A 27,569-nucleotide genomic window follows, 5' to 3' on the forward strand; every position below is an offset into this window, starting at 1 on the left:
GCTAAGGATATAAATAGAAGTATATATAAAGCAAGAAGGAAGGAGTATATCTCTACCCGGGTGGAACTGTTGAGGAGGATATGGAGACTTGGTGAATTTAGAGGGACAACCATTTTGAAAAATGAGCAGTTTGCTGACTGTGGGTTAGGGGGAGGCTGAATGAAGAAGAGAGGGAGGAAAGGCATGCTAGGCATCAGCGTGAAGTATGAGAAAACGATGAGCAATCCGAAACTGGTAGATTGTTGAGGCAATGTCCCAAAGATCAGTGAGGCAAGAGTGTAAGGTGCCTAGTACAGTGGGCAGGTTGGAGCTGACTGAGTTTTTAAAAGCTGTGGAAAGAGATTTGGACTTTTACACTGATAGCATTAATAGCATATTTTATTTTATTTTATTTTTTAAAGATTTACTTATTTCTCTCCCCTTCCCCCCTGCCCTGGTTGTCTGTTCTCTGTGTCTATTTGCTGCGTGTTCTTCTTTGTCCACTTCTGTTGTTGTCAGCGGACCGGAATCCGTGTTTCTTCTTGCTGTGTCATCTTGTTGTGTCAGCTCTCCGTGTGTGCGCAGCACCATTCCTGGGCAGGCTGCACTTTCTTTCGCGCTGGGCGGCTCTCCTTATGGGGCGCACTCCTTGTGTGTGGGGCTCCCCTACGTGGGGATACCCCTGCGTGGCACGGCACTCCTTGCGCGCATCAGCACTGCGCATGGGCCAGCTCCACATGGGTCAAGGAGGCCTGGGGTTTGAACCACGGACCTCTCATGTGGTAGACAGATGCCCTAACCATTGGGCCAAGTTTGCTTCCCTAATAGCATATTTTAAAAGAATCTTTTAAAACTAAGGAAAATACCTAGATTGAGGTATTTTATATATATATATAAATTATTTGAGATATATGGATAATTCTCTTAGTATTTTTTCTCTCCCTTCCCTTTAATATAAAACTGCAAAACTGCCACAACTAAATTAAGTTAAAATATATATTTATTAAAACAGCTAAATTCAACAAAAATACGTCCATTCACTGGCTACTAATTTGTTTTCTTTTGAGTAGTAAACAAAAATATTTTGATATAAGACACAGAAAAGTATCCATTTGCAACAAAATTTATTTTGCTCTCTTGAAACATGCATATGACAGCATAATTACGTACATACAGGATTTTTTCTTCCTACCTCTCCTATAGTAGTTACATTAAAAGATTACCATATCCTTTAAAGCAAACTACTACAATGTAAAATACAATTTTCAGGAAAATTTGGAATGATCTTGCTTAGCTTTCTAATTATCGAACAGGCATATATGGGTATTTTTCCTATACTCAGAAAAAATGCTTGTTAATATATTTATGTAATAGTTTATTTTGCTGCTAATTGACCCTTAAGGTACTTTGCTTATATTACTACATTGATTGGTAGGTCTCTCTCCTTAGAGAAAATAAAGTTCTTTCCAAAAAGAGAAGTGAAATATTTCTGGTCACACTACCGATTTAGAAATTAAATGTTAAGATAATTGAACCAGCATTGCTCATTTCTCTCCCCCTCTCATGAGGTGCTCCAAGGGAATAAATTAAGTACTGGGGGAGGTGCATTAAAATAACGAGTCTTCTAGTGGCTACTGGTGACTGAATACTTTAGGTGCCTAATTTATTGTCAGAGTGGCTTAAACTCTGGGGAAATTCTAGATTAGTAAACTAAAAGTAAGTTCACAGCAATGGATTTTTAAGGGTATACTGTAAGAAGGGTTTTAGGCAAAGATTTTATAAATGCTAATTATACCAAAGGCTATCATGATATTAGTCTTATAATAATTAGCACTAGCTTTGGAGTATGTCTTTCTCTGATCACTTCTGTAGCACAGTTTACTTCTATCATTTTAGGCCAGAAGGGTACTGAAGGGAAAAAAAGCTAGGAGAGGTCCTCATGATTCAGTTCTAATGTATAACAGTTATAGTCACATGACTTAGCTTCTTTACCAAATACTTCTGGTCCTTTAAGCAAATATATGTCCAAGATATACTACTTTTTAATCTATTTGACCTATATTTAGTTAAGAAATAAGAATAACCAACAGTGCCAATTCCAATCATATAAGCTTGTCACAGAAAATAACGTACTCTAATACATTTTCAAATAATAGCTTGTCTTAAAAATTCAAAGGCAATATCCTTCTTAGGGCTAAGAATATACATGATTCAGAATAAACCATTTTCAAGGAATTATTGGCAATGAAGCATTTACATATACACATGGAAACATTAAAATAGCAATGCCTTTGACATTTAAGTATAAAAAGTCAACTATCTATATTATGGTTTAAGATTAATAAAACACTGAAAACAACTATTAGAATATAAATGGCCATCAGTTAAAGTTTAATTAACTGTTCAATAATTAATTCTTTAAAAAGACAATGAGACTTGATAAATTATGACCATAGGGCCAGATACTTCTCCTGCAAAGCACTTCTGATATCATGGTACAGCATTTTCTCTCTAGTAGCAGTCCTTATTCATGGTAACACAGGTGATTACATCCAAATGGTGTTTAGCATAAATTGCACCAAACTGCCCTATAATGTCATTCTGGTCTAAATTAATTAACTTCTCGGTAGGTGGCTGAGGTGCCAAACAGAAGCCTGAAGAAATACTTGACTGCTTAACCTACCTAATGTGAGTTGTCTTACCAAGCAAGACAGCTTCCATTTTAAATAAATAGTACTAGGTAAAATACATTTAGTAGGATCCATGGAATTTGTAACTAGTTTTAGTTTTCCAAAAATATTTTATTCATTTAAAAGAAGTCAGGGGGCACTACAGACAGTTAAGGAAGATTTAACGAAGCTCAGCAAATGATGCCAGGTATTTTTGAAAGATGTTTACCTTAAGAGGTATGCATGTATAATAACTAATATAATAACTTATTTGGTCCTTAGAGGATGTTTAAATAAAAAGCTTACCACGTTGTGGCAATAAAAAATAAGACTATCATAATGCAGCTGTGAGTAATTTATATATCCCAGTGTGAGAAATGTAAATATTGTCTAACACATTATCTTCAAATAGCCAGAATTGTCAGAGTTATCATGAAATAGCTATACTTTGTATTATGTTTCTCCAATTATAATATTATTATTAAGGTCTGACAGCTAACTCTTTGTTTCAAGTTTATAGTCTTCATAAATCAAGAAACAAATTAACAGGGCAAACAAAGAATGTGAAAAAACAGCTAAAAAAAAAAGCTGAAACATCTTTTATTACATGACGTATTTTTCTGTCATAAATTCCGATTTAGGAAATGAAAAAACAAAACAAATACTTATAACTCCTTGACAAAGTGTTTAACTCAATATTTTTAGATTTTTTTTTAATTAAGAGAAAAAGAAAAAAAGGAAAAAAAAGAAAAGGCCAACTTTGTATTATAAATACCTTTGCAGGGTGATGGGGAGAGAGTGAACTAGTATTTAATGAGCACTATGGTCAAAGGAAGTGCAGCTGAGGACTTCAGGATGATTTCAAAGGCTTTGAACACACAATGCAATGGGCCTTCTAGAAACAGCATGAATATGGGGTGGGGGGTAGGGAAGAAGTGGTGTTTGGTCAGGCTTTAGCTACATGGTTCTAGGAAGAAGGAAGGGCACAACTGCTAAGAAATTTCTCAATGAATAAATCTCTTTCCTGTAAAATTTAAATTCTTCTTGCTATTTATTTGCATAAAGAGAAATGACAAGAATATAGTTTGGAAGTTTTAATACTGATCTGTTTAATAAAAAAAGACACCAACTATGGGGAAAAAAAAAAGAATGCTTAGATGCCAGTTTCAGAAACAATTTTGCCTGCAGCATTTTCTAGCTCAATAATTTAATGGCAAGCACAGCACAGTCACAAATGCTGTCACAAACAGCAGTGAAGTTTAAAAAATAAAATAGTAAAATAATAATATCACTTAGATTTTTAATGTCATTTATTGAAATAATAAGCACAATAGTAATGTATGAGTCTCTGGTTAGAAAAAATAAATTAATCATACTTGTTTAAATTTTCATACATGTGATGGTCTCTAAATTATACCAGGCAAGCATATAGGGTTTCTTTCTCACCAAATACTGTGTCAATCCTGATGCTGCCAGTCACAAGAGACCTTTTGTGTCATTACTCCCTTGAGTCCTCATTCTTACTAAGAGTCTTGGGCAAACACAAAAGTAACCTAGCAGTTACATCACTCTATATAAATGAAAAATGACTGCTATCTAAAAATAATGAAAGGTTCCATTTAAATTAATAAATTATTTTTTTGTCAAGTGTTCATTTTACTTTGTAATAATGTAGTTCTGATCCAACTAGAGCTCTTTACTGGCTTTACAAAGATCTCTAGAGATTGTATGCAGGGCAGTAATTTAATTCTTATATTTTTATTTCTTGTAATGACAATGATTTGAGATTTTTAGGGTTGCTACTGATACCTTACAGAATCTGTTTTATTTGGAAATTCTGATTAAAATTTTTAAACCAATTAGCTCTTGTTTATAAGAAACATTATAAAAAATGGATTTTTTTTTGTTCCTTTAAGATATTTATCCTCTTGCCATTTATTCTTTGCTTGGTTTCATAATCCTGTTTGGGTCATTATGAATAGTTGCTATGGAAATTACCTCCTATGGAAATGACTCTGATGTCATTATTGTAAGAATGACCTTAAAGGAAAAATATTAATAGCAGACCTCAACTCTTACTTGAAAAAAGGAAATTTAATTCAAAAGAAAAGAAAGGATGAATCCTGAAAATGATATCCATGGCCAACTTTTCTGATATATATTTTTTAATCTGCCATCTGCTTTTTAAATGAGTATTAAATGAATTTTAAGGTGTTAATCAGCTACTCACTTCCCCAAATTCCAAAGTTACAATGGAAATTAGTAGCACACATAGAAAACCAGATATAAAAAAGTTCTCTTACCATTTCTTTAATTATTGCTGTGCTACACTTATGAGAGTTTAATGTCAACAGGACTTCAGAGTTTCATCAAGGAAACAACTTTGAATAGCATACTATAAACTTCCTTTAAAGATAAAGAATTTAATATTCCAAAATTTACCCCAGGAATTTAAAAGGTCAGACCTATAAAGCAGAGAGTTAAACAATAGATTAGAGCCAGTGAACGGCTAGATGAGAATTCCAGAATGCTAAGAAGAAAATTTTCTTGGATGGATTCTATAATTTGCGGTTTGAATAAAACTTTTGAAACATTCCATTACTATTAAAATTCTCACAATGAGAATATGGCTCAATTTAACACATTTTAAATTACAAGACGTCTCTCTCCAAAAGAAATTTTAATGCTTTATTCTGCCTAGTGCTTGTTCACTGCCTGGTACTAATTTAGGAATAAATTAACCCTTCTAACAATTAGCATATTGTCTAGAAACTGCCTCTTGCACTCTGCTGGGGAAATCACTTAGATTCTGAAAATCAGCAGTAAGTGAGAAATTCACTTCTTCGTTATAAAACAAAGTTTCTATAACTAATAGTTATTAATTATTGATATACGTCACTATTACATTTATCTACATAATTACATATTACTACATCTATACTGCCTCTGGATTAAGCCTCACAGGTTAGATTTTTTTGAATGCTGGTATACCTTAAGAGTTTTCCATACTTGTGCTTACATCCATGATCTAGGATCCAAAATGTCTTTGATGGATTTCTGCCTTGGAGCTGGCACTGGCTTGGCTTCAAAATTGGTTTTAGTGTCTGTGTGGTCACCATCACTTAAACTATTTTTCCTGGCAGGAAGAAGTGTTCGAGGAGCTGCCTTTGGTTTTGGTATGTGATTCATTAGGGTTGATAATCTTGTATCCATAGATGAGGTCCAAGATACACTCATTTTTGAGCAGTTGTCCTTAACCAATTGATCTGTGTTGGTCTGTGCTTTTAGACTGAATGGAGGCTTATCAGAAGGAGGAAGGGGAGCTCGTCTCTTTTTTCCTTTTTCATGATGCAACTGCTCACTTACAGAAGAGAATACTTTTTTCTGGATGACCATTTGATGGTTACCATGAAAGAGTGTGGCCCACGGAGGTGGGGAAGATTCTTCATGCTGACCGATAAGGAACTGTCCATTAGTCTCTTCAATTTTTTTTTGTATTATATCAGTTAAACTTTCAAGTTTCATAGGGGAATCAATACCTAATAATTTTAAGAAAAGATCATGGGAAATAATTCAAACAGTAGATGCTTCTTGACCTAAGTTATTTTCCAAACCAATAAGCTATCTATAATGATCATCAAAGACTTAGACTAGCACAAGTAGTGAAACATTTATTTTTAAAAATAACCATACCAATAGAACTAAAAAATAAGGCAAGATCCTGCACAGCACTACAAATACATACCATATATTCCTAAATATTAATGAGTACAACGCAGCTTGCAAAAGAGTTATATGAATATTATTTTTTCCAATTCTATAGATCAAGTACTCTATATGTAATTTTTCTTGGATTTAAAACCTATTCTGGAAAGAAAAAAAAAACTATTCAGACTTCTAGGTAGAAGTGGATTCCCTTTTTATAAAAGCCTGATATAAAAAATTGGGTTACTAAAACTGGATTAGTATTCTTTCCTATAAACTGGTAAAGTCTCTGTTAAGAGGCAAAACAAAACAAAACAAAACAACAAAAACCCCAGTGAAGGCTTTGAACCACTATGGTGATAAGGATGCTGTTTGAAATTTTCCTTGGGAAACATAAGCATAGGTAAAAGTCTTTATTAAACCAATTACTAGTATTTTCAAATGTGTAAATCCAAATCTATAGTTTTTAATCTAACATTTTAAAGTCTGAGTACAAGTACATTAGTGGCAAATTAGACTAGAATTTAGTAGCCACTTGTGCTTGTTCACTGAGGCAATCCTATGAAGCTAAATAAATACCCTCAAGGTATAGAAAAATGGAATATTAATCAATCTAGAAATTTTAAATTATCCCAAGTATTAAACTTAACCAATTTTTTGGCTTGATATGAAAGCTTTCATTCATTTATATATATTTACTAATGCTCCTTAAAAACACACTTAATTAAATACAGAAAAAAATCACTGAAAATGACTATATTTAGAATCTGTAGGCTTATATTTTCAGAATTTTTACCAGCTACTCAACTATTTATTTTCACTGTACTTTTACTCATTTTGCAACCTTAAATTTTTGTTTGATTTTCTGCATTCAAACTATGAAAAATGTATACTCATTAATTTTGTATTAATTCATCTATTAAACATGAATTCCTTAGTCTACAATCATAGCCTTTTTTTTCATTTTAATGTCAGAGGCTGCTTTGAATATGGACAATGTGTTTTTGTTACCCTGAAGCTTAGAAAAGACAAAGCCCACTTACTCATATCATGGTAGACTGAGGTTGCCTCTTTTGTCAAAAACAAAGGTGGTTTCCGTGGTGACATAATCTCAATTTTCATAAGTTCTTCACAACAATGCTTCCATTGGCCTAAGAAAGGAAAAGGCAGTCTAGTTTAAAATGTAAATGTGAATATTTCATTTTCAATAAATATCAACATATTTTTTGGTTTGAAAAATAACAGTGAATTTATAAGCACTGCTTTAATAAAAAATGCACAGAAACAGACAATCTATCATTTCAAAGTCCAATTCTAGGCATAAAGATAATATAAAAAAATAAACTTTTAAGTACAGATATTAAGCTAAGATCTCTAGGTTATTAAGTACTGTACTATTTCACTAATGTGTCCCTAATTACTTAAAAATTTCTACTTATGGCAAAAGTTTGTAAAGATTCTTTCCTTTTACATATAGAATAAATTTTATCCAGTGTTATTCAATGTTTAAGAGAGGTGAAAGGTAAAAATCAACTGAAATATGATTACCTAGAAAGGAATTAGGAAACACATAAAATGTGGTGGTTCTCAAAAATGGTTTTAACTTTGCAAATGTTCTTTTTTTTTTTAAAGAGGTACCGGGGATTTAACCTAGGATCTTGTACATGGGAAATAGGCGCTCAACCACTGAGCTATATCTGCTCCTCAATGAGAGTTGCTTTTTTCATTTATTTGTTTGTTTTGTTTTTAGGAGGTATTGGGGTTCAAACCTGGGATCTCATACTTGGGAAGCAGGTACTAAACCACTGAGCTCCATGGCTCTGCTAACTTTGAAATTTTTAATTAAGAAATAAGAATATTTAACAATCATTTAAAGGTGATTATCATGCTTTTCAAAATCATGGAACTCTAGAAAAAAATCTACATTTTCATATGTAAGTGGAACTTTAACACAAAAAAGACAAATCATTCAATGAAATTCTAACTGGTTCTAATTTATTTTAGAAAGGATGTTTTAAAGTCATGTGTTTGGAATAAGGAAAAATTACTCTTGAATAATTTGTTTCATCTATTAAAAGTTAAATTTTAAAAGTATGGAAAACATTAGTTTTAATTTTAATATAAAATCCTCAGATTTATTTCTCATGCGTGGGTATCAAAATTTAATCTTTCATATATTTATTATTCACCTGTATGCTGGATGCCAACGGTGTTAGATACTAAGTGTCTATATATCATATATTATAAAAGTAAGTTACCAAGATTCACCATTATCATATCTTACACCATCTATCCTATCTTACACCATCAGAAAAGTAAATATAATATAAATGTCTTTATAGACTGATTTATAATCTACATATCTCTGCCTTTTATTTTCTTCTTAATATCTATATTCACTCTTGAACATAACTAATTTACCATACCTTGAAAATGAGAGACACTTCACTTTTAGTCAAATAGTTATTTTTGTTGTTTTTAGTCTGGTATACTGTCATATTAATACAAGCATCAATTTTAAATCCATCACCTAGAAAACCTTTAGGTATGTTTTCTTACAATGCCACATATAGAATATGGTACAAATTTCAAAATAACCCACATAGCAACTCATAAAGGGAGTAAAATCTTGAGAATGTGAATGCAAAGATTGATTTCCAGATTTTAATTCTAGTAGGCTCTGAGATAAGATAACTTATTTCTCCCTTCTGCTTTTTTTTAAAGATAAATATACAGAAGTCAGCTTTAGCTTCTTGGGGGAAGAAAAAATAAAAATTTATGTAATGAAAAAATAAGGAAATATTTTAGACTAGCGAACATTTCTATGTCCTATTCTTAGACAAATTATAAAGTGCAATATTTTCTCTATATTGATAGGTAAAAACTTTTCATTATTAAACTGGGTACCAGAATACTGATCATGTTGAAAAGTACAAAATAATGCCATGTTATCCTCTGTGTTACTGAAGTCAGAGGTGCAAATGTGGTACATTCACTGGTCAAGACTTCATGACTGAAATATTTATTTTGCCAGTGAATAAATTAGTGTGTATAGTTACATGTAATAACCAGCAAGCTGACATACAAAGGCCCAATATGAAATATTAAATGGATGTTTTGCTCAAACAAGAGTCTATATATTGAAGATGTTTCCTAATATCATTTGTTGTTATAATGTTCCCAGTAAAAATGATCTATAATGCTAAGTTGCTATCTATAATGCTAAGCTATTAATGCAACTCAGTATTTATGATTAAATATTTGAAAAAATTTACTGTTCTAAATTTATTTTAACTTTCTACATATTTGATCTAACATCACTAGCTCCATGCCTTTTAATTATCCAAACAATTGTCAATCCACTTTTATTTGCTTCTCAAATATTAAAAAAAAAAGCTATCATATCCTTTGCCATACTGTTTCCCCAGCTGTTGTTCTCCATGAAAATTGCACCTAGTTCCATCAATGTTTCCTCATGATATCTGGTTATCCCACCTTCCTGGTTTTCTATTCTTATAGTAGGAGCTAAAGAAATGAACATTGCTCCTGATATTAAATAACTCTCACTTTATTCTGCCTTGGTTATCAATCCTCTCCTTTGTTCTACACATCATATTTCAACTTAGAACACAAGAAGATATCACTTGAAGGATAAACATTTTAAAATACAAATTAATTTTTGCTTCATAGCTGCAAACATGAATTCTAAAGTACATATACAATAGGTAAGGAACATATTAGATAGATTTTACTTTAAAAATTAGATAAATTGACAGATTTTATCTAAAAAGCTTTAAATACTAAAGAAATAGCCAGGCGTGAGAACTCAGTTGTCATCACTTATTATTTTGATGGTACAAAAAGTCATGTGATTCTTATCCCTCTAACTTCTCACTTTTGCATTATAAATTACTGCATAGGATCTGGAGAATGAAAACATGAAATCATCAAGTAGTAATTGATATTCAGATTAAATTACTCCATCATTTTTACCTTCATTTACCCCTTACTTCCTGTTTTTATGCACATAACATTATAAAATATGAGAATCATTTCTAAAAAGAATATACTCTTTTATAAAAGACACTGTAAATCAGAGCATTTAGGAAAGCAGTTACTATTATAGCTATGATCAGCAAAAAAAAGGAAGTTGTTGTCCTTTAAGTTTTACACCTAAAATGCGGATGTGCTGAAATTTTAAAATAAAGAAATGTAGTACTTGCTGACAAGCATGGAACAAATATTTAAATATTTATTGAGTGCTTAAATAAAGAACTTAAGGGGAAGAAGTCCTAAAGAATCCAAGGAGGTCACTGGAGTCTTCTGATTCCCAGCAGTGAACCAGGAACTTTCTTAGGCCTGAGTTTTCTAATCTATAGAGCAGAGGGAAAGAATTCCTACCTTGCAGAGGTTTAAAGAAAAACAAAAGAAAACATCTTGTATATGGGAGGCAAGCAATAAATATAATTCCCTTTCCTGCCCCTCTTCCAAACCACCAATAAAATACTTGACCAGAACGTGGATTGGAGCAGACTTAGAAAAACTTAACCTATTACAAATATGTGGAAATTAAACAACACACTCTTAAGCAATGTGAAAAAAGAAATCACAAGATAAATGAAAAAACACCATGAGATGAATGAAAATGAAACACAACATACCAAAACGTAGAAGCGAAGGCAGCGTTCAGGGGGAAATTTATAGCTATAAATGCTTATTTTATAAAAAGAAAGACCTCAATCAGTAACCTAACCTTCACACCAAGAAGAACTAAAAAAAGAACAGGAAACCAGACCCAAAATGAACAGAATGAAGAAAATAATAAAAAGTAGAGCAGGCGTAAATGAAATAGAGAACAAAAAAGCAAGAGAAAGAATGAAACCAAGCTGGTTTCTTTGAAAAGATCAACAAAATTGACAAACCTTCGGCTAGACTGACAAAGAAAAAAAGAGAGAGGAATGAAAGTGGGGCCATTTCCACAGACCCAAAAGAATAAAAAGGCTCATAAGAGGATACTATCAACAAATGAATGCCAGTAAATTAGACAATCTAGACAAATTACGAGAAAACACAAATTACCTAACTCAAGAAGAAAAAGAAAACCTCGACAGACCAATAACACATAAAGAGATACAATCAGTAATCAAAAACTTCTCAAAAAAGAAAAATTCAGAACTTGATGACTTCACTGATGAATTTCATGAAACATTTATTAAAGAGGACTTGGTGACATTCCTTCTTAAACTCTTCCAAAAAGTTTAAGAGGTGGGAACATTTCATAACTCATTCTATGAGACCAGCATTACCCTAATTCCAAAGCCTGATAAAGCTATTTCAAGAAAGAAAACTAAAAACATATCCCCAATGATCATAGATACAGAAATCCTCAACAAAAGTCTGGCAAACCATATCCAACAGGATGCTTTTAATGATTACATACTATAAACAACTGGGATTTACCCCAGGAATACAAGTGGTTCAACATACAAAAACCAATTAATATTGTACATTACATTAATAGAATGAAGGGGAAAAATACATTAACATCTTAACTCATGCAGAAAAAGAACTTAAAAAAAAAACCCTAGCATCCATTCTTAATAAAAACCATTCAGAAAAATAGGAAGGGAAGGTGTAGCAGCTTGATATTTTTTATGAATTCCAAAAAGAGGTAATGGATTATGGTTGTAAATTGGTCTATTCCTCTGGGAATGTATTAGACTGTGTTGGATTCAGAGTTTTCACTTTTGCTTGATTAAATTATGATTAGGGCTTTGATTAGGCCACTGAGGTCATGGCAGAGGAAAAAGTCAGAATTTTAATGCTGGAGCCCTGGGAAGTAAATACACAGAAAAGCATATATGTGAGGAAAGAGAAAAGGCTCCATTAGATGCGGCAGAGGCCCCAGGAAGAGAGACAGGCTGTTTGCTTGATAGTTTACAGCTGGCCTTGTGGAGAAAGCAGAGGAGCTGAGCTCAGAGACAAATGAGCCCTGGGGGAGAGACGAGACTTATCCCAGCCTACAGCTAATATTGGAAGAAGCTGGGACCATGGAGCCTTAAGAAGAAGAGGAATCCTGAACTCTTGCAGATGTCAGCAGCCACCTTGTTCTAAAACATGACAACAGACATTGGTGAGGGAAGTAACTTACGCTTTATGACCTGGTTACTGTAAGCTTCTACCCCAAATAAATATCCTTTATAAAGGCCAACAGATTTCTGGTATTTTGCAACAGCACCCCTTTGGCTGACTGATATAAAAGGGAACTTCCTCAACATGATGAATGGCATATATGAAAAAGTCACAGGTAACATCATGCTCAATGGCGAAAGACCGAAAGTTTTCCTTTAAGACATGGAACAAGACAAGGGTGTTCGCTTTTTCCATTGCTATTCAACAGTATTCTGGAGGTTCTAGCCAGAGAGACTAGCCATGAAAGAGGGAGAAAAGGCATCAAGTTGGAAAGGAAGAAGTAAAACCATCTCTATTCACAGATGGCATGAACCTATACATAGAAAATCCCAAAGAATTCACAATAAAGCTACTAGAGCTAATAAATTCAGTAAAGTTGCAGAGTACAAGATCAGCATTCCAAAATCAGTTTTGTTTCTATACACCAGCAATAAAACCAAAAAAGGAATGCAAAGAAAACAATTCCAGGGAAGCGGCTGTGGCTTAATCAGTTGGGCTTCTGTTTACCATATGGGAGGCCCTGGGTTCACGTCCTGGGGCCTCCTTCTGAAGGCAGGCTCACCCACATGCTGTGGAGAGCTGCTGGCCCGCAAGCACCGTGGAGAGCCCACTCAGCAAAGTGACGCAACAAAAAAGGGAGACAAGCAAAAAACTCACCAAAAACAAAACAAAAAACCGCATAAGAATGTGCAGTAAATGGACACAAAGAGCAGAGAGCAAGCAAGCCTCAAGGGGGAGAGGGGATAAATAAATAAAAACAAAATACAGACACAGAAGAACACAGTAAATGGACACAGAAAGCAGATAGCAAAAAAAAAAAAAAAAAAAAAAAAACTGCAAGGGGACGGGATAAAAAAAATAATTCCACTTACAATAGCATTTAGAATAATAATATATAGGTATAAATTTAACCAAGGGTGTAAAAACTTGTACACTGAAAAATTACAGAATATTGCTGAAAAAAGTGAAAAAAAAAAAAGGCAAGACATCCCATGTTCATGAAATTGGAAGACTTAATATTGTTAGGATATCAATAATACCCAAAGTGATTTATAGAGTCAATGCAATCCTGATCAAAATTTCAACAGCCTTTGTTGCATAAATGGAAAGCAGGTCCTCAAATTTATATGGAATTAAAAGGACTCTGAATAGCCAAAACAGTCATGAAAAAGAAATAGAAAGCTGGAGGACTCTCACTCTCTGATTTTAAAACCACCACAAGCTACAATAATCCAAACAGTCTGGTACTGGCATAACAGACATATAGACCAATGGAACATAATTGAAAAGTCTGGAAATAAAACTTACATATCGATGGCCAACTGATTTTCAAAAAAGGTGTCATGTTCATGCAATGGGGAAAGAACAGTCTTTCCAACAAATGGTGATGGGAAAACTGGATACACACATGTAAAAGAATGAAACTGGAACCCTACCTTATACTATATACAAACATGAACTCAAAATGGATCAATGACCTAAATTAAAGAACTAGAACCACAAAACTCTTAGAAGAAAACATGGAAAAATCTTCAGGATCTTGCATTAGGCAATGGATTCTTAGATATAACACTAAAATCATAAGTGCCTTAAGAAAAAACTGATATATTGGACTTCATTAAAATTAAAAACTTGAACATCAAAGGACATTATCAAGAAAGTGAAAAGATAATCTACAGAATGGGAGAAAATACCTGGAAATCATATGTTTGATAAGTGTTTTTAATACTCAAAAAATATAAAGAACTGCTACAACTCAATGTCAAAAAGAGACCAGTTAAAAAGTGGGCAAAGGGGAAATGGACTTTGGCCCAGTGGTTAGGGCGTCCGTCTACCATATGGGAGGTCCGCGGTTCAAACCCCGGGCCTCCTTGACCCGTGTGGAGCTGGCCATGCGTGGCACTGATGCGCGCGGGGAGTGCCGTGCCACGCAAGGGTGTCCCCCGCGTGGGGGAGCCCCACACGCAGGGAGTGCGCCCGTGAGGAAAGCCGCCCAATGTGAAAAGAGGGAGCAGCCTGCCCAGGAATGGCGTCGCCCACACTTCCCGTGCCGCTGGCGACAACAGAAGCGGACAAAGAAACAAGACACAGCAAATAGACACCAAGAACAGACAACCAGGGGAGGGGGGGAAATTAAATAAATAAATAAATCTTAAAAAAAAAAAAAAAAAGTGGGCAAAGGACTTGAACATTAACCAAAGAAAACGTACAAATGGTCAACAAGCGCATGAAACAATGCTCAATATCATTAGCCATTAGGAAAATGCAAATCAAAACCACAATGAGGTACTACTTCATACCCACTTGAATGGCTATTACGGGAGAAAAAAGAAGCAGAAAAAAAGGGGTGACAAAGATGTGAAAAAACTGGAACTCTGGTGCATGCTCTTGAGAATGTAAGTAAAATGGTATAGCGACTATGGAAAACAGTTTGGCAGTTTGGCAAAAATTTAAATATGGAATTATCATATGATCTGGCAATTTCACTCCTAGGTATATACCACTAAAAAAGTGAAACAAGGCCTCAAATAGATACTTGTACACCAATATTCATAGCAACATCATTCACAATAGCCAAAAACAACCCAAATGCCCATCAATAGAAGAATAGATAAACAAAATGTGGTCTATCCATACAATGAAATAGTACCAAGTCCTAAAGGAATGAAATTCTGAAGCATGCTACAACATAGATGAACCTTGAAAAATTATGCTAAGTGAAATAAGCCAGGCACAAAGGTAAGAACTGTGGAGACAGCAAATGGGGAGCTATTGCTTAATGTGTACAGAGTTTCTTGTTTTGGGTGATGAAAAGTTTAACTAATACAAAGTGGTGAGGGTAGCATAACACTGTAAAAGTAATTAATGCTACTGAGATGTATTCTTAAAAAATGCTTAAAATCGTAAATTTTATGTTATAAACATTTTCCACAATAAAAAAATAATTAACTTGAGGATTCTAGGGATAAGGATTAATTCATTTTATTGTTCTAGAAAACATCTCAAAACATCAATTGCTAAAATGTCTGTAGGATTATTTCTAGGAGTCAGAAAAATAAACTTCAGTTATTTGGAAATGGCAACACTGAAAAATCATCAAGAAGAGAGATTTGTCTACTTTGTGATTCTATAGAAAAGCATTTTAAAGATATAAAATATGGGTTGAATTGTCTTGCTTATAAATAACCATTATCAATATTTTATAGTTTCAATATAAAATTGTTATAAGTTCTTAGTTTACTGTCAATAAAGGAAGTACCACAATTTTAATATTTTATTTTAATAAATTTAATTTATCTTAAATTTTTACTTATATTAACAAATTGAATAGTTTTAGATTTTCCTATTGCTCAAATTCCTACTTAAATTGAGAACAGTATTAAAATCTCACATATTTTACAAATTAGAACCCTATTACACAACTATCACATTGTTTTTATAATCCATGACTTTGGATTGTATTGTTGAAACAGAAAAACTGTATGTGTGGTTTGAAAAAAAATCTCTTTGGATGATGTCCAAGAAGATACTATAATGAATCTGGAGTTCACAGAGGGTTACATAAAAATAATGCTCCTTCTAAACATTTCAACATTTTAGGATCATGACTATTCTGGAGAAGTTTTTTACTCCTCAAATGGCTTCTAATCCTTTGGCTAAATCTCAATGCCTTAAGCAGTTAAAACCTAATCTTTTGAGCAAATGTGGTCTGTTTATTTTAAGAACCAGAGGAACCTAAAAGTAAGAGGTAGTGAGCTAACAAAACACAAAGGTACACTTTACTATTCAAGTGCTGGAGAGAAACTGAGTGTACTGACAACATACTACCATTTTATGAAAGAGCATAAGAGAAAAAAATATTTATACAAACTGTAAGATTAAAATATAATTTTAACATTCATATTGCTGTGTGCATCCTTTCATCCTACATGAACATACTACTAGCAAATCCAAACATCTACTTACTAAGATCAAAGAAATGCTGCCAGAAGGCTTCCATCCACTTCTGAAGATCTTCGTTAGTGTCAGCTGCAAAAATCTGAGTTACAGCCTGGCCAGCAAAAGGGTTGATGATCGAGAAAGTATGGATTCTTTTCTTGGCATCTTTATCCACCGTCCGAATTCTGGTCTCCTAAAAATTAAGACAAAATTGGTGATTTATAATAGAATATTTCTGCAATGATCAAACAAATATTTCACTGCTTAGCTGCCACACTTACACCATGTAAATACAGTCTTACTGCCAATCATTTGAAACTTAAAATGCATTACTTCAGAGAATTTTTAATATTCAAACTCAAATCCATGTTTTCAAAAATGCTTTAAATTTAGAACACTGAACAATGTTTCAAAGTATGCTACAAGTATCATGTATGCTAAATTACATAAGATTAAAACATAACCTTTGTTCTGATCTCAGTTTTAAGTAGGAGTTTGCTGTCTTTTATGTACATCTTAAAATATGCAATAAAACAAGTATAGCATGTCATAACTGTAATGTAGATTATATGTTAACTACATTTCCTACAGTAACAGAATAGAAAACAATCAGTAAAGCCTATATCTTATTCTAATATTCGTACATAATATATGGTGTTATCAGTTAAAGTCATAAAACCATAACTTAGTGTTTACTGCAGCAAAACAGGTTTTCCTCATTAACATTTATTTTATATGTAACATTCATTTATGAAACTCAGACTGCTTTCTTTATAAAAATCTATGAAGTAATATATCCCTCATCATGTTAAAATTCTTTAATTTTTAGTGCTTAATACAATACTCTATAACAAAGGCAATGATTTCATTTATATTGATAGCCTAAACCTTTTTTCTTGAGTGGTACTATGTATGACATTGCATGACACTTCCGTGTCTACGTGTAGAGGAGGGAATTCTATTTTCAATTCAACTACTGCTACTGCCATGCCACATGGCAAGCTATCAACTACATGTAGTTTAGGCCAAGGAATCTTGGGGGAAAAGTCTGGAATAGAACTAGCTATTATGAAAAGATTGGAATTTGGCTGCCCTAAATGGCATCATTGGAGCCTGAGATGCATGTAATTAACCTATTTAAACATACAGCTTATTATTACTAGCACAGAATGACTTAGGCTCTAGTAAGAATCTTTGGTATGCTACTTTATCATACTAATTTAAAGCTGAATCATAGTGGAAAAAAACCTTTCATTGCTGTTAGTGTTAAAAAAATATACAGTCCTGTGTTTGTTTTTTTAAAATTTTGTTCTGGCAACATATATACCACCTAAAATCTCCTCTTTTAACTACATTCAGATATATAATTTACTGGTGTTAATCAGTCACAATATTGTGGTTCCATCACCAAAACTATTCCATCATCCCAAACAGAAACTGTGTATCCATTAAAAATTAACTTCCCATTCCCTACATACATCCAACCCTCGGTAACCTGTATTTTTGTTTCTGACTCTATGATTTTGCTTACTCCAATTATTTCATAGCTAGCGAGCTCACACGTTTGTGTTTTTTGGGTCTGATTTATTTCACTGCATATAACATTTCCAAGGTTCATATACATTGTAGCATGTTTTAGAAGTTCATCCCTTTTTATGGCTGAATAATATTCTACTATATGTATACACCATAGTTGTTCACCCATTCATCTGTTGATGGACATCTGCGTTGCTTCCATCTTTTGGCAACTATGAATAACGCTGCTGTAAACATCAGTGTGCACAGAGAATTTTAATGTAAACTATGAACTATAGTTAATAGTACAATTACAATAACAGTCTTTCTTCAATTCTAACATAGGACCACACTAATGCAAAATGTTAAAAAATGGATGTAGGTATAAAGGAACTCTGTATTTTCTGCATGATCTTTCTGTAAACCTACAAATTTCTTAATTTAAAAAAACAATAAAATATTCAATACTCTTTTTTTTCCCCTACTTTTTTTTTGTAGGAGGTACCAGAGATTGAACCCAGGACCTCATACACGGGAAGCAGGCACTCAACTACCTGAACTACATGCACTCCCCTAGATATTCTTGTAACTTAAATTGTTCTTCCCCCAACCCCAATCCATTTTAATACAAATTTCTGATTACTTTTTGTATGTAGCATTAAAGTGGATTCAATGTTTCAAAAAGAAAAATGTGATTTTTATAGATAAAAATGTAGACGTTTAATAATGATATCAAGGTATTATTTCAAATTAAAGCAGTTATGTAGAAAATCTGATGAACAGGATCATATAAATCCTTCTAAGAGAATATAAGGCAACAATATTTCTATAAATTCTATGTACTCCATTAACTCTGGTAACCATAAATAGCATTAAAATTTTAAAATGAGAGGTTTTTAAAAGGTACAGACATAATGTCGAACAGATCATTTAAATTAACGTCTATATTTTATCACCTCAAATAATTTAACTAATGGGAAGCTTTTTTTTTTAACTAAAAAAATGCACATTAAAGAAAAACTGATTAGGAAAAGTACAGTATCTCAAAATTTCAGAAAGTTCATGTGGACTGCCTTTCAGTATTGGCAAAGTATCAATGACAGCACTCAGGACTTCACTTCTCCAAGAAGGAATACCCTTCTAGCAGGGAATTTGGAGTTCCTTTTTCCACTATTTCTACCACCTAGCATGTGAACAGAATCCAATAAGTGATCAAAAAATAATCGATGGATAGAAAGACAAGATAGGAAAAATTAAATAATGATGTTTTACATTGATAGACTTAGTTCCTAGAGATCATTCCAATCCAACTCTTTAATTTAGAGATTAGGAAACATATGTCCTGAGAGAAGTATTTTACCCAAGATCAGTTTCCATTCTTGCTTTTGCTAATCCCAAATATTTTGGTTGATCTGGGAGGTTTTTTTAGTCAACTTTAATTAGTTTCTAGATGGATTTGTGATTATTCACTGCGAATTTTTCATCCCTAGTAATCAGCACATAACTGAACTGTAACTCCCACACCATGAGATGGCAGGTACCAGAGAATGCCAAGTAAAGGTGATGAAAGGATAATCTGAGGGAAGCAGACTTGGCCCAGTGGTCAGAGCGTCCGTCTACCACATGGGTGGTCTGCGGTTCAAACCCCGGGCCTCCTTGACCTGTGTGGAGCTGGCCCATGCGCAGTGCTGATGCGTGGAAGGAGTGCCCTGCCATGCAGGGGTGTCCCGGCATAGGGGAGCCCCATGTGCAAGGAGTGCACTCCATAAAGAGAGCTGCCCAGCACAAAAGAGAGTTCAGCCTGCCCAGGAATGGTGCTGCACACATGGAGAGCTGACACAGCAAGATGACGCAACAAAAAGAAACATAGATTCCTGTGCTGCTGACAAGAACAGAAGTGGACAAAGAAGAACACGCAGCAGATAGACACAGAGAACAGACAACTGGGGCGGGGAGGGGAAGGGGAGAGAAATAAATAAAATAAATCTTAAAAAAAAAAAAAGATAATCTGAGAAGTTAATTTTATAATAAGTCAAAAGAATGTTTAAGTTTTTCATTATTTTGAATTAAAACTATATATCACCTCTTCATTTCCATGGATAATGGAAATTTACTAGACCTGGAGTATTTTTATGAATTGCTTATTCTGCTTTTGATTATATGACCTTCAAAAAAAGTATACTACTATGATGAATACCCCTCCCACTAAGAGTATGGTCACTAGATACTCTTTCCTACTAAAAGGAATTAGACCTCCTTGGAGAAATGTCTACTTCTCAGCCTGGGTCAGGAAATGAGATGATCATGGAACATCTTACCCTACCAGAAACCAAAGTTATTAGGATTTTGTCCAAAGGACTCAAGAGCGAACTTGAAAATGCTTGCACTAGCCAATGATGGGACAATCTGAATATAGTAAGGATAACAATGGCAATGGGTTGACACATGAAATGACTTTAAACCTCTAAGGTGATAATAATATTTAAAAATAATAAGTTTTAAGTAACTGACTGATCACCTTTGAAGGATGCTAGGGAACCACCTCATTTTTAAATAACTGGTATATACACACAAATAATCAAGCACTGATTCTGTCTTTCCTACAAGATTTATACCATGGTTTTACCAAATAGCTTATAAGTCGAGGTATACCAGGTAATACATGAAGAAGGAATGTTAAAATAACACCAGTTTCAAATTTCTAGTGAAATAATGGATCCAAAGCAATGCACTTCAATGGATGTTAATATCAACAGAGGACCCAGGCATACATTATTTGTCCCCTGGTGATAGTATATAACAGTTCCTAAGAAATATTCTTACTAATCAACAGAACAACAATCTTGAATCTGATAACAAAACAAAACAAAACAAAAACAGAGGAAAAAGAGAACCCAAAGACACAATCAGCAAAATTAAAGACTCTAGAAAACACTGAAGGATAAATAACTCAATTTCCTGAACAAATAAATTGTGTGTGTGTGTGTGTGAGAGAGAGAGAGAAAGAGAGAAAACAGATTAAAATATTTAAGAGACCTAATCAATCAACTGCAATCTGCAATTCATAACTTATATTTGGATCTTGATTCAAAAAATGTGACTGGGAAATTTGAACACTATCTGGATTTTTGATATTAGGGCTACAAATTTTCTTATGTGTGAAAACTGAAATATGTACTAATAAAAAAAATATGGTCTCTGGGATATGCTTCAAAAAAACTCTAGTATGGAGGAAATGTGTGACTAGTATCATTTATACTATTTTCTTTATTATCTTGAGATTTTTCCATAAAATGATTAAAAGAAATAAAATGTAAGTACAAAAAAATGAAATCTACAAGTGCCTACTTTCTTATCTATAATGCTGTATTAGTCAGCTAAAGAGGTGTTGATGCAAAATACCAGAAATCAGTTGGTTTTTATATAGTGTATTTATTTGGGGTAGAAGCTTACAGTAAAAAAGGATATAAAGAGCAAATTACTTTCCTCACAAAAGTCTGTTGCCACATGTTGGAGCAAGATGGCTGCCAGTCTCTGCAAGCAGTTAAGCCTTCCTCTTCCTCCTAAGGCTCTGTGGTCCCAGCTCCTTCCTTTCTCAGCTGTAGGTTAGCATAAGGCTTGTCTTTCTCTTCAGGGCTTGGTACTCTCTGGTATCTGCTGTAAACTATCAGGTGAATAGCCTGTCTCTCTTCCCAGTGTCTGCCATGTCTAATGGAGCCTTCTCTCTTTCCTCACTTATCTGCTTTTCTGTGTATTTACTTCCCTGGGTTCCAATATCAAAAAACTCTCACCTCTGCCATGTCATTTTCTCTGTGAGTCCCTGCCCCCCAACTCAACGTCCTACCAATGTGGCCCAATGAAAGCCCTAATTGTAATTTAATCAAGTGAAAGTGAAATCTTTGAAGTTAATACAATCTAATATGCCCAGAGAAACAGACCAGCTTACAAACATAATCCAATATTTATTTTTGGAATTCATAAACAATATCAAACTGCTACAAATGCTGAGTTTTTTCAAAGGTTCTTGGTCTAAAGTTCTGTTAATCAGGGATGAAGACAAATAAAATGCTGTTGGACAGTGAACCCTAAGTTAAACCACAGACTACAGTTAAAAATTCAATAAAAATGTGCTTTCATCAATTGTAACAAATGTACCACACCAATGCAAGGTGTTAGTAATAGGGTGGTATATAGGAATCCTTTTATTCATATTTTATTCATGATTATTCTGTAAACCCACAACCACTCTAATAAAAAAAAGTAAAAAAAATGTTGGTTAAAGCAAGCTTTACACTTTACATATGCTAATGAAAAAGAAAGCACACTTTTGCAATATATGGCAAGGAATGTTTGACATATATAAATAAAATATAACCATAAATTAAACCAAACCTCGGGTATGATTAGTATCAGTTTGATATAATTACTTTCAATGTATGTCAATAAAATAAGATGTAAACTCTTAAGAGGAAAGACTATTTTAAAAAAGATTTTTTTTTGCTGTATTTCATAGAGGACAATCTGAATAGTTGATAGGAATCAGATATTAAGTCTAAAATAATCAAAAGAAAATCCTATATACTTCACAATAATTTTGTTTTCCAAGGTCCATGATAAATATAATAGCTAAAAGTAATTTTAAGGCAATTTAACACAGGTCTATCACACTGAGCAGTGTTATTGACTTGTTTAGCACAAATTTCATTATTAATTAAAATGAAGTGCGGTATAGTATTTAAATCAAGAAAAGACTATTGATCTCAAACACCAACATTTCTTTTCTATCCCACTCCCCACCCTCATTGGCAATGGATAAAGCATTGGCTATAAAATGCTTTCTGCAATGTATAGGAGATTCAGTGGCTCCAGTTAAGTACCCATTATTGAGAACGTCTTGCTCAATAACATTCATAGTGAAGTTTTTTGAAGTTGAAGCAATCACTTTGAAGTAAATCACCCTTTCATATTTGGATTAAAAAGAGGAGGGGAATAGCTTTTAGGCCTTTCTTCCCTGAATGTGACTATTTCCACAGATGGCTTCCTATGAAAACTAATGAACTGACTTAGCCTTACAGGAAATACCATTTAGAAGGACAAGAATTATAGTTAGAGAACAGATTCTATGATCAAAATAACAGAACTATTATTTATATACCTTAGCAACTACAAAATTTATGTCTTCACATATTAAGCAATATTATTTTCTAAGCCATGAGAGAAGACAGCAAAAAGAGGAAGAACTCTGATTTCTATTTCATGTTTAACATTTTTAAGCATAAAAAGATCTTAAGAGACCCAGCATCGGAAAAGTATTAAAAACTGAAACAAAATACTCTATTAAAAAGTTTTATTTGATGCTTATATAGCTCCACATATCAGAAAATACAATTTAGCATTTATCAAGGATCCCATTCTTATTTAAGAATACACTAATAGCATAAGATCTGTCCCTTAGAAACTTACAAAGTAAGCAAAACAATGAAAATATGTACCCTATTTTAAAAATCAAGTCATTTAGAACACTGACTAAAGAAGAATCTGTGAGTTTATAGTGCACGTTAGAGAAAGAAAGAGAGAATTCATTTGCTAACACTGAGGTGATTCTATAATACCAACTCCTTACTCTGACAATTAATAATTAAAGAATTAAACTATCCTGCTTTTTTCCAGGAGGGACTGTATTCAGCCCTAGTTGATTAGGAAAAGTGCTTCTCTACAAAAGAATGCCAGCTAATACGTATAGAAGGGAGGATAGTAAGAGACAATCATGTGCAATCTCCAGTGGAATAACAGATTCAGACAAGGACAATCAATGATTGCTAAAACTGTTAGAAGAAAGATTACACACAGTGTTAAAGTATCACCTTACCGATTATTGTAAAGGGGAAAACATACATTTACACTGGAAAGATCTAGTGGTCACAACCTTTACCAAGTCATTAAACTTAACACTGCCAGTGGTGAGACAACCTGACATTACATACTTTCTAAAGGGATGCTTTATAAAGTATTTGCTTCTCATCATCCATGAAATATTCTTGCCAAAAATATTGAAAATGAATCTAATTAAGTCTCTAGACCTAATTTACACTTTAGAAGATGCATAAACCTTGGATAGATCTAGACTGAAAACACAAGCCAAAAAGACATTTTGGGGACAATGGGGAAACTTGAATATGGACTGTATGTATTACATTGGGGAATTATTGTTAATATTCTTAAGAGTGATAATGATATTGCAATTATATAAAAGAAGGTGCTTATTTTTGATAGTTGCATGTTAACATACCTTTCAGGGATAAACTTTTATAATATTGGAGACTTATATTCAAAGGGATCAGCAAAAAATATAGATAAGTAATCAAATATTGCAAAATGTTAACAACTGTTGAGTCTAGGCAATGGGTATATGGGTGATCATTACAGTATTTTTTCAACTCTTCTGCACATTTGAATAATTTTATAAGTTGAGAAAAAAAGTAAAATTACATTGATATAAGAAATAATTGTGTAACTGTCATGCTTTAGGGTATAAAAGATTTTTTTTATTGGAATGGCATTTGACATATTTGAATAAGGAGACCAGATACATTTACAGTTAAAGTGGGAAGTTTCCAGGTGTATGGAGGGGGATTTCAAAGGAAAAGTAAGTCCAGAGAAGTAGAAACTGCAAAGAGAAGGGTTTCTATAAAAAAGAAACAGGAATCAATGCTGTAGAAAATTAAGATAGCAGTATCAGAAATTCAGTACTAATTAAGAATTTCTATTTGGAGTGATGGAAAAGTTTCAGTAATGGATGGAGGTAATCGTAGCACAATATTGTGACCGTAATGAACAGTACCAAATTATATATTTGAATGTAGTTAAAAAGCAAAATTTCCGGTTATATACATGTCAGGACAATAAAAATAAAAACAACATGAAACTGTATAACAAAAACAGTGAACCCTACTGTAAAACTATAGACAATAGTTAATGGTATGATTATAATAATATTCTTTCAGTTGTAACAAAGGTAACATACTAAAGCAAAGTGCAAATAATAGGGAAAACTGGGGTGGGGGGCATATGGGAATGCTGTATTTTCTGCATGATTTTGCTATAAACCTACTACTTTTCTAATATTAAAAAATATGGCAATAATACAAGGTTGGGGAATAGAAGGATTTTTCATCAGTTTCATCTTTGATATCTGCAATTAAATTATAGTGTTCTTCCCAATGTTAACTCTTACCTTGTGGTTTAATCTTAAAATTATTTTTTTGTACTTTAGGTAAAAAGCATGTACAATGGAAGAGCTATTTACGTCATCAATCCTCAGGGTCAAATATAGCCCACATTGTCACCAAGTCTAGGCTGAGTCTATATAAATTACTAAATTAATCATTTTCCTGTGAATTTGTAATGGTCAATTGTGGAACAACCACTGAAGATTTCTAAGTGTGCTGATTTCAGTCATCTTAATAATGGAATTGATTGACTAGAAAATCCCATCAATCGCCTGGCCAGCCTTTAAAATGCCAAGGAAAAATGAATCAATTGGAAAAAAGGTCAATTCAGTCAGATCAAGTAAACACGGTCGCCACTTTTCTGAAATTATATGCTTTGTCATCAGATAGAAAAATATACTTACACTGGTTACCATAATAGAGAAGTTTCATTATAACTGTCCTCTTAAATTTAAATGGTAAATTTTAACATATGCCTAGGCCATTACATGTAGGTCAATTGTGGCTTCAGGCTCAGAACCTCATTTCAGAGCTACTTTTTGGTTTCAAAACTGATTCAGCCTGGATATGGAGACAGGGGAAAAAATCTAATTTTGCCCTCCAAATCTAGTCTAGCATTATGTCCAAGAGGAAATGGGAAAACAGCCCATGACTTTTTATCTACTTTTTTCCCTACTCATTAAGAAAAGAGTGAGCCATATAATTTTTCTTACTAGTTTGGCAAGTTCTACCTGATCTATGAGTCTGTTTCTTTACATGTAAAACAGGAATAATATATCTGTAAAACAGGACTAACAAACCTATTCTGTTTACCTTAAGTGGCTGAGATAAGGTGAAATGAATACTTTGAGAACTGTCTTTAAATAATAAAACAAATGACTTAAAAACATCATTTGTTTAAAATACATTTTAATTTGTTTTGTGGCTATGCATATTCCATAGTACAACATGTAAGAGAAAAATTTAAATTTGTATGATTCTTTCTACCCAGTTATCTAGTGAAAAACAAGGTATACATAATCATCTATGTAGAATTCTTGCCAAACATATTTAATCTGAACGTAGTCAAATAATTAGTCAAATCCACATTTAGGGACGTTCTAGGGAGACTCTTGGCTTGCCTTTTCAAAAGTATCAAAAAATGTCAAAATGATGAACAACAAAAAAAATGCTGGGGGGGGGGTGAAGGGGACACAATTTGGATGAAAAATCAAAAGGAAATGGAAGATGTGGTGACCAGATACAACCTGTAATCCTTGATGGAGTCCTGGCTCAAACAATAAACAAAAATTAGAAAGAACATTTTGGGCACAATTGGGGAAAATTTGCTCTGATATTAGACGATATTAGAAATAAATTTCTTAGATGTGACAATAATATTATAAAGGATAATGCCCTTCTTTTTAGGAGAAACATACTGAAATATTCAGAGAAGAAAGGTTATGCTATTTTTAACTTTCTTCAAAGGTTCAGAAAATTATTTTTTTAAACTATCAAAAACGAAAGTAAATGTAGCAAAACATTAGCAACAGCTAAAGAATCTAGATGTACACAGGTGTTCATTATTATTTCAACTCTTTTGTATATTTGACATTTTTCAAAAAAAGACTACGGTGAGCAAAAAGTAAAGGAAAAAGAGACCACTGCATAAAAAATAAAAAGTTAGTCAAGTCATAAAAAATTATACATATACCTATCAGTAATCTAACTTTCTAAACCAAAGTTATAACATTGAAGTTATAATACTGAAGAGTATTATTTATGTTTTTTAATAACACCACAATCTTTCTAATAATAAAACAGATAAATTAGGTGGACTTAATTTTATCATTAAAGGTCTTACTGAATGAATTCCTTTAAGTAAAAAGCAGTGTAATTTCAGGATAAAAATGGACAAAAGGTTAACTGCTGGAAAAGACAGAAATGAACTCAATTCCTTATAGGTTAACAGGCTGATAAAATGTTTTCAGGAATACAACTATTATGTCAAAGGATATACAACTACATTTTTCTTTAAAAGAAAATTTCAGACAAGTAGAACATGTTCAGTTAACAGATGCAATGATTCATATTTTATCATTTTCTTCAAATCAATCACTCCAAAGGCAAGCAAATTGAAACAACTAGAAAGAATTAGGTGCAGTCCAAAGGCAGAAAACAGGGTATTCGTCTCTAGAAATGCCATTAAAATATTCTTGAATAGGAATGCTATAAAACGGGGAAAGAGAAGAATCCTTACTAGACTTAGATGACACACAAAGATTACATTTAAGATAATGGGTTAAAAGAAAATAAGTCTGCCTTATATCAACAAGTTTCCCTACAGAGTGTTAGAAGGAAA

General features: G+C 33.1%; 1 protein-coding gene across 1 annotated transcript in view; it reads right to left on the minus strand.

Annotated features, from left to right (window-relative positions):
• Window positions 1-1,086: 1,086 nt before the first annotated feature.
• Window positions 1,087-27,569, minus strand: part of RTKN2 (rhotekin 2) — an 81,190-nt gene continuing 54,707 nt past the window's right edge. The window contains exons 10-12 of the mRNA XM_012526758.3: window positions 16,512-16,677; window positions 7,397-7,504; window positions 1,087-6,187 (exon numbers count right to left, since the gene is read on the minus strand). Coding sequence (XP_012382212.1) covers window positions 5,664-6,187; window positions 7,397-7,504; window positions 16,512-16,677 — 798 coding nt within the window. The 3' untranslated portion in view covers window positions 1,087-5,663. The remainder of the gene's footprint in view (window positions 6,188-7,396; window positions 7,505-16,511; window positions 16,678-27,569) is intronic.

This window comes from Dasypus novemcinctus, chromosome 6, assembly GCF_030445035.2.
Source record: "Dasypus novemcinctus isolate mDasNov1 chromosome 6, mDasNov1.1.hap2, whole genome shotgun sequence".
NCBI classification, from domain to species: domain Eukaryota; kingdom Metazoa; phylum Chordata; class Mammalia; order Cingulata; family Dasypodidae; genus Dasypus; species Dasypus novemcinctus.